Here is an 8,210-nt window from a genome sequence, read left to right as displayed (position 1 = left end):
CGCCCCGCCCGCACCCAGCGCGGCGGCCGCACAAAGTCTCCCACCCCCTAGCCGGAACCTCTCCTCTTCCCTTCTCGCGAGAAGTCATCTCACCCCCCTCTTCAGCGGCTCATATCCTTCCGCCGCCGCGCTCCCCTCCCCCTTCTGGAGAGTTCTGCGTGCGGGGGGAGGGAGCAGAAGTAGTCCCCGTGCCCGAGCGAGCCCCATCACCAGGTGCGGCGGCCCCTCCGCCCGGCCGCCCCGCTGCTGGCTGCTGGGCTCGCGGCGGAGTGATACGCTCGCGGGCGGTAGGGCATAAAGGGCCCGCGGAGGGATGCGCTAGGATCCGCAGCAGCGAGGAAGCGCCGAGCGCCGCCGGGGGAGCTGAGCGCGAGGCCCGCCCGCCGCTGTCGCACGGACATCCGCGTCTTCCGCGCTCCTCCCCCCGGAAAAATAATCCCAATCCCCTCCTCCCTCCCTCCCTCCTCCCTCCCCCGCAGCGGCCGAGCCCAGGGCCCCGCGCGCCCCTTCTCCGCGCACCGCCCGCGCGCACCCGCGCACACACCGCACACTCTCTCTCACACACGCACACACGCACACAATGGCGCTGAAGAGAATCCACAAGGTAAGGGCCGCTCGCACGGGAGCGCCGCCAAGGCCTGCGCCGGAGGGGGCGCCGCGATGCTCTCGTGGGGCTCCCGGGCGCGGGGCAGGGCCGGCCGGGCCTTGCGGGCCGAGCTGCCCCGGGGTGACCCGGCCCGGGCCGCCCTCCCCTCCCCCCTTCTTGTCTTAATTTTGCTGTCTCGGTCTCCCGGGGATGCGGGGAGTAGCTGAGTCCTGGGGCTACCGAACCCAGGAGCCCAAATTTAAGAGCTGCAGGACCAGGGGAATGGTGATATTGCTAGAGGAAAAAGCAAAAGCCCAGAGACCCCGAAGCCACTCTGAGGCTGGCTTGTCTCGCTCCCTCCCCCGAGGAGGTCTGGGAACACTTTTTGGGCAAAAGAAATGCCCTACAGCCCTAGCTGGGCCATGGTTAGAAGTGCTGCTTGGGCTTTCTTAATGATTTCAAAGAAATTGGTTTTTGGGGCAGTCTTCCTACAACAGCTAGAAACATGTCTGTAGATCACAGTTGTTTTGCTCTTTATTTGGAGGTCTCTGCGTGGTCAACGCAACTCGCTTCAATTTTACCTGTTTAATTTATTAGCGATCAGTGACCTAGAATGAGGCGGTGACTCTTTTTTAGAAGTTCCTTTGTAGTATCTGGTGAGGTAAGCTGATGCCTACGAAAGCTCTGATTTACTGAGTCTATAAGGGGGAAAATCTGCCCTGCCTTCTGCCCAACTCTTCTTATGCTTTGGAGTAGGAAGCATCTTAGAGTCTTAGAAAGGCCCTAAAGTTTTGAAGTTTCCTTTCTGCTGACTGATGCCGAAGGTGCTTTCTCTTTTCTTTTTGACCCTTGAATTAATCATTTTCATAGGAGTTGCTCTTCAGGAAAGACTTATCTGTGTTCAGGAATAACTTGTCAGGTGTAATATTTTTTGTTCGACTTCATACTAGTTTAGATCTCATCCTAAAAGCTGGTTGGTTAATAGGTGAAAAATAATCCCTCAGCATTTATAACTGTACTGTAGGCACCTCCTACCCCTTCCCCTGATGTAGACATGGTTTATTTCTTTTGCTAGTACAGATTTTCTTCCTGGGGTACAGTTGAAAAGTCACTCAGCATGCCATAAGGTATAGTAGGAAAATAATGCCTCTTGATGTTATAAATTGTACCTCCGCTAGGGGGTTGGGGGAGTTGCCTAGAAAAGGCCTGCTACTATGCTTGACTGTTAAAAATTGAGTAAAAGTACCCAATACGAATCATCAGCTTTATGAGGAAATGTGAATGCATGTAGCAGTTGCATCTTGTGAAGAACTACTGCAAAACAACAAGCATATCTGTAGCATTCACTAATGTAAAGAGGTGCTATAGCAAAATGTAACATTTACTTGGCTACTGGCTAAATTATCCTCATCTTCACTTCTTTTTAATTCTTTGATTCATCTTCCTTCTCTTTAATTCTCAGATTGAAAAGTATATTTTCATTAAGCTTCAATATGTAGTGTGTTAATTTTTTTAATATGGTTTGTTTTATTAGGCCACAGTGGCAAAAGTGGTCAGTTACTGGGAGAGGAAGTGATCATGGTTATCAATCCATTAATCCTACCATTAATTTTAAACCCATTCATTAAGTCAAAATAGGATGCAACTTGTATGCCATTCTGAACTGGCTGTTAGTTTCATTAGAATAGTCAGTTGACATATTTGCAAAGAACTGCCTATAAAACAACTTTGTTTTTGTAGACCAGGAACTATACTAAAGTGCCATGTCCAATCTTTTTCTAGCAAACTGGCCTGACTGGTGTTTTCTTATACCAAGGCGAACGTGCACAATTCTTAGGTGCCTGTTGCTGTAGGACCAAATAAAGAACAGGATCTGTTAAAGCCATCTATCCATCTATTAAAGAATTTCTTACAATTTAGGTAGACAAACATGGCATCCTTCTTCAAAAGGTGTGGCTTTCTGCCCTGAACTCATGACTTTGAAGTCTGAACTCCTGTGTGCAAACTTCTTGTGTGGTTTCTAGTCTGAGTTACTTACTTCTAGCTGATGAAATAAACAAAATATGAATCTGTTAGCTGATTTGGGGATCTTTGTGGTAATTTCTGTTCTGGTGTACTCAGCCCCAGTACTGAATCAAGAATGCAGACTTCGGACTGGCTGTGACTACAGGACAGTGTTCTTAAGCTTCCTTTAGTATCTTTTATTGATCATGTTGAAAAGCAGTTTGAGTGCCAAATACAAGCCTTTTGCAAAATGGTACTAAGATTAAGTTTCATATACATTTAAGGACTTATTTACATGAAGAAATAGATGGGCATAATTATATCTGCTAGGGCTGTAATTTCCTGTGTGGATGCTTGTTTCAAAACAAGTCAACACAGTTAGTGATACCTGTACATTTCACTAACAAGAAAAGCCCTGAAATGTCACATGAAAACCATTTCTTATTTTATTTTTATAAATGTTAGGCTTTGGGTGGGCAACCTGGGCATGAGTGCCATAAGTGGCACAAGTAAGCCTCTGTGTATGGCATACAGGTGATCAGGGAAGGGATTGGCAGCACAGCAACAGAAGGTAGAGCAGGAGATCAGGCAGATAGCACAGGGCAAGAAACAGAAGACAGAGCAGCAAATTGATGCCCTTCCTCTTAGAGTGGTATTGAGGGGCAGGGGTAGGGCTAATGTGGTATGTTGCCAAAAAAAGTGCCCCCCCCCGCTATGTCGGAGGAGCATTGTGTTCTGTACAGGTCAGCTATTTTATATGCATATTACTTCTTTTGACTAGTTTAGCTTTCAGCAGGTTTAAGTTCCAGTTTTACACACCATTGCACTGCTCTAAAATCTATGTTGATCTTGTTAACATGACTGAAATGATTGAAATAGTTCTCTGCAGTGTACTTGGGTCTTTCAAAATCTCCTGGAGTCCATGGCTTCTGCAGAGTTGTCAGGATTTGAGAAATACATAAAGAAAGTTACTGTGAACTTTACTAGTATAACTGTCAGGGAACACATTTTTGATAAACAGGAACATGTGGGATACTACTGTGTGTGTGAGGGACTTCATGCAATCTTGATATTTACCCCAAGTTGGGCCATAGTGTGGCTTTATTCAGTATGTTTGTAAGAATAATACCTTCCTTCAATTTCAAAAGTACTTTTAAGAAACTTTTAAAAGAGATTTTCTTATAAAGATGGAATTGTGAAACTGGAATATTTTAATTTGTTCATCATGCTGGTCTTGCTTTCAGAGATGAGAATTCCACAGAATTATAGGACACCTAGAGAAATTATATAAACCAAATATTAGGCCTAGACCAGTGGTTTTCAACTTTTTTAGACTCAAAACACCTCTTGGACAATGTTAGATCTTAGCTTTCACTCTTATTTTTCCACAGTAAAAGAAAAAAAGAGAGAGAGAGAGCAATGTTTCTTTTGCAGAGAACTCGGACCACAACAGGTCATAATGTTTTTGATGCTGTGGATTCCTATTTGAAATCTCTAAGTTGATATAGAATCATGTGTAGGTGTTTGTATGCCTACAGTGTTAATTTTGAATGGCACTCTTAAAAGGATCTTCCAGTGTCATCCTGCTGAGAATCACTGGCCTAGGTGATTGTAGTCTCTAAATATTTAAAAGTACCTACAGCCTGTGTGCTGTCATTAAAGTAACTGTATTTAGCATATTGGACCTCATAGGAGGTATTTCACTAGAGTAAGATGAAAATAATTGAGTAATGTTAACTTTAAAACAGGAGTTGGTACAGGAAGAAGGGGAAGGACTTCACTTATGTGTAGAGCTTAAGCCTTCTCCCATATCTGCTAAATGGAGGGTTTTGGGATTTTTTTTTTTGTTTGTTCTTTAATATCCTAAATTTCAAGTTATTTTAAGGGTTATCTGATAGTGTAGTATTCTTGAACCTATGGGAGATGACTGTGGAGCTGTTGATAGCTTATCCAAATAGTAGAGAGAGATCATTGAAATGAAATGGACAATGACAGGTATGTTTTATTTTTCTTCAGGTCTGTTAAAACTATTAAAACAGTGAAATTCTTCACGGAGCAAGATCACTACCTGAAAAGTAAAAGGCTGGGATAGTAAATTCTTCCCTTTGCATGCTTTCTAGGAATGGTAAATTGTGGAAACTAGATTAAATGGCGGTCTTCCCAATGGGCTTCAGTCAGAAGTTGGGGAAAGGAAAGTTCCTCCTTTATAATATTTGCTGAAGGAATGATCAGTTTCTGGTACAAAGGATGTCTTTGGGGTGAGGTACCTTGGTCTTGACTTGGGATATTGAGGTTCAGGTTCTAATGCTTAATCTCAGGCCAAAGTTGTATAATTTGTCCTGTTTTGTCCTTGTCTCAAGTGTGTTATGGGGAATGGTTAATCAGTGATTGTGGTGCTCTCTGATACTGTAGTGACGAGCTGCAAAAGTACCTACTTCATGTGTAATTCAAACAGTGAAACCATTGGTCAGTTTACAGAGAGAAGATCCCTGTGGGAACGTAGTTCAAGATGCATTTTTGTCACTTTGTCACTTTGAAATGTCTCTTGCATTTCAAGTCACTTTGCAAGGTGAACGAAAAGCTGTTTGAAATCTTAGAAATCAGTTACTTGCTGCTCTTGGATCATCTGTGAATTAAGAAATCTGAAATAGTTATCTGGTGTCTGGCCACTGCTATTTCTGAGATGCATTTGGTTCTGGAGTCTTTGTAGACTGTCTGCATTTTGAAGAAACTGACTTCATCATAAAACATTAGATGCTTTAGGAGTTAAAGGCTAGAAGACTTATTGTCAGGTCTCTCGGTTTGTCAGCCTGCTTCTGGTAAAAACACTTCCTGTGTTCCTGAAGGAGCAATTTACACAGGCCTTATCTAGATGTCTATTTATTCACACACCTAAAGGAAGGAAGTGTTCCCCATACCTGTAGAAAGATGCATATATCTTCATATATAACCAAGGATGTACAGAAGGACCCTGGATTGCTTATGCCTAAATGGTGTTTCCCTGTCACGTTGGGGAAGGATTTATCTCAGCTGCTTGGAAACCATTTTGCCTGACCTCCAGTTTAAAAATTCTGCTGAGGTCAAGTTTGCTTGACTTTCATGGATGCCTCATGAGAAACTAGTTTGAAAAGTATCTTGGCCTTATTGAAAATGGAAGCCATAGAAGCTATGCCTGAGCTGTAACCAAGGTACAGGACTTTTAGTTAAGTATTTCCTTCTCCTTCAGAGGAATGTTGGTCTGTGACCCTTAATTTTGGACCTCTGCAAACATACCCGAGTCAAATCAAAATTATAGGTATTACTTTACAGAATGCCACCATTCAACCCAAAGGACTACTTCAGGGCACCTGTATTTGCATGCTCTATTCTTCATTTGTATTAGGTAGATGTACAGGTGCCACTTCAATTCAAAGTGAACGATAAATACTGGTATAAATTGACATTTGACCTTGTCATCACTGGATAGTTGAATTGTTTGTCATTGAATTCCTTGTTTTGAGTTGGTTTAAGCAAAAAGTGTTTGTTGCCACTGTCTTTTATGAATGAATTTAAAACTTTCCCTGAATTCATTCGAGTCCTCAGTGTTTCTTTTTCACTTACAGGACCTTCTTTATCTAACTCACAACCGGCAAATTTGCTACTGAAATGCACTTTGAGGTACTTAACAGTGCACTTGACTGTGGGACAGTAGTGAAAGGACTAAGTGAACAACTTCAAATTGTCATGTAGACACCAACAAGTTCAGAGTTTACTGGTTATTTATTTAGAAATGTAGGACTGGATGAGAGCAGGAGTTGTAGGTGAGTACATAAAGGTCCACACTTTGCGCCTTGCTACATACTGCCAACCACAAAACACCCTCTGGCATCCCATAACAAATTTGAAGCCTTTGTATCTCTTATATTAAAGGCTTCAAATAGAACAGTGTGTTGCTGGAGAGATCAAGGGTCCTTGCAATACTGGAAAATTTAGTTAGGTATAACATGCTGAGATTTTTAAGAAACGGATCGTGACTCATGTTTCAGAAGAATTCCTCCCTCTTGCACCCCCAGCCTTCCAGTAGTGGTTAAAGCCTGAGCATACGATTAAGACTTACCAGTCAGGCACCTAAGAGCCTTCTCAGTAATATTAAGAGCACTGGTGGCCCCTTTTCAGTTTCTCAGCTGGAGTTACAACAATGGCTGATACTTCAGAGGAAGGAGGGGAGGGAGGGGGTTCAAAAGCTAAGCTTTTCTTTCAAGGGTGTGTGTGTGTGTGGTGTGAAACAAACATCACACAATTCTTGCTGCTTAAGGCACTTCCTGAACCATTACAGCTGCAGCAGTACTCTAGGTCTATGACAGAATGTGGTGAAGATCATGTGTATTAGGCAGACAAGGTTCCTTGGGTGAATTTGAGATCTTTTATTAGACCAACCCAAATGGTTGGAGAATAGTTATTAAGCAAGCTTTCGGGTTCAAAAACCCTTCGTCAGGCTCAGGAAGCTGCAGCAGTTGGTGTGTGCTCTTCCTGGATGGAATGAAAAGTAAAGAAGCCAGGGGCTGGGCTGGGCGGGGGGGTCAGTTGCCAGGCAGATTATAATGTATCAAAAATCCAATGTCTATGTTTAGTCCCTGATCTCTAGTATCCAGCAGGTTGATGAAATGGAGCTCATAGGCTCGTCTCTGGGATGTGTTGTGTAAATTTCCCTTGAGGATCAGGACTGAGAGATTGGAGAGAGAGTGGCCCTCCTGTGAGAAATGTGCCCCCACCAGTAATTGGGTGTTTCTGTCTTTGATGGATTTCTGGTGTGCATTCATTCTGGTGCGATCATGTGTATTGGCTTTTTTAGTAACCAGGAAAGCTCTGAAACATGGAATTATGATTAGGTTTCATCTTTTTTTTAAGTTCTACACTAAAAGGAGACCATATGCTGCTCTGGGTGTTCCTAATATGTTTACATGCATATCTGTGTAGATGAAAAGTGCATTAAGGAGTGAGAAGTCCTGTATATAGCATTTGGTCAGTCACATGCCAGTGCATACAGTCAAACTTTCCTACCATATAAACTCCTCTAACCTTCAAAGGACCTTAAAATTCAAGTGCTTCTGCTGTTGCTGCCGATAGCGTGACATGAGGAAAGAAGCAGTCACAGAGGCTGCTCTAGAGTTGTTGCATAGGATTTATAGATCAATCCATTTGGAAACACCTAGGCATTTGGTGTGGATTGTGGCATCGTATGTGGCTGCTGTTCCAAAAAGTTGCCACTTAACAAATGGGCACTGTTTGTTTGTGTGCCCTTTGGAATTTCTGGTAAGGCTTACAGTATAGTATCTGGGCTACTTTAATAGACTTTTAATACTGCTGTTAGGTAGTGTGTTAAGTGCTGGCTAGTTTAGGTCACTGGAGGTCAATTTTAGCATGTTAAGCATCTTTAGTGAGTTCTAACCCAGCTAGCCATAAAGTTAGCCTCAGTCATCATTGAGTTATTCATAAAAGCCCTCTTGTTCTTGATGTAAGTCAGGCCAACATTAGTGACTTTAGCAATGCAAGATCAGGATCAACTTGCTTGCTGGTGGCTTTGGCTCTCTTTCAATATCAGGACCTGCTGGTAAACTCATAGTGGTGTGGGTGGGTGGGT

At 43.1% G+C, this 8,210-nt stretch overlaps 2 protein-coding genes across 2 annotated transcripts in view; one reads left to right on the top strand and one right to left on the bottom strand.

Moving 5' to 3' along the window:
- The window catches only part of TMEM173 (transmembrane protein 173), a 125,497-nt gene extending 125,194 nt beyond the window's left edge, over positions 1 to 303 (bottom strand). Inside the window, exon 1 of the mRNA XM_025205932.1 lies at positions 94 to 303. Coding sequence (XP_025061717.1) covers positions 94 to 207 — 114 coding nt within the window. The 5' untranslated portion in view covers positions 208 to 303. The remainder of the gene's footprint in view (positions 1 to 93) is intronic.
- The window catches only part of UBE2D2 (ubiquitin conjugating enzyme E2 D2), a gene marked incomplete at its 5' end in the record, with an annotated part of 57,772 nt that continues 49,856 nt past the window's right edge, over positions 295 to 8,210 (top strand). The window contains one exon of the mRNA XM_025206159.1: positions 295 to 604. Coding sequence (XP_025061944.1) covers positions 295 to 604 — 310 coding nt within the window. The remainder of the gene's footprint in view (positions 605 to 8,210) is intronic.

The sequence above is a fragment of the Alligator sinensis genome, unplaced genomic scaffold (assembly GCF_000455745.1).
Source record: "Alligator sinensis unplaced genomic scaffold, ASM45574v1 scaffold156_1, whole genome shotgun sequence".
NCBI lineage: Eukaryota > Metazoa > Chordata > Crocodylia > Alligatoridae > Alligator > Alligator sinensis.
This window is presented reverse-complemented; position numbering and strand designations above follow the sequence as displayed.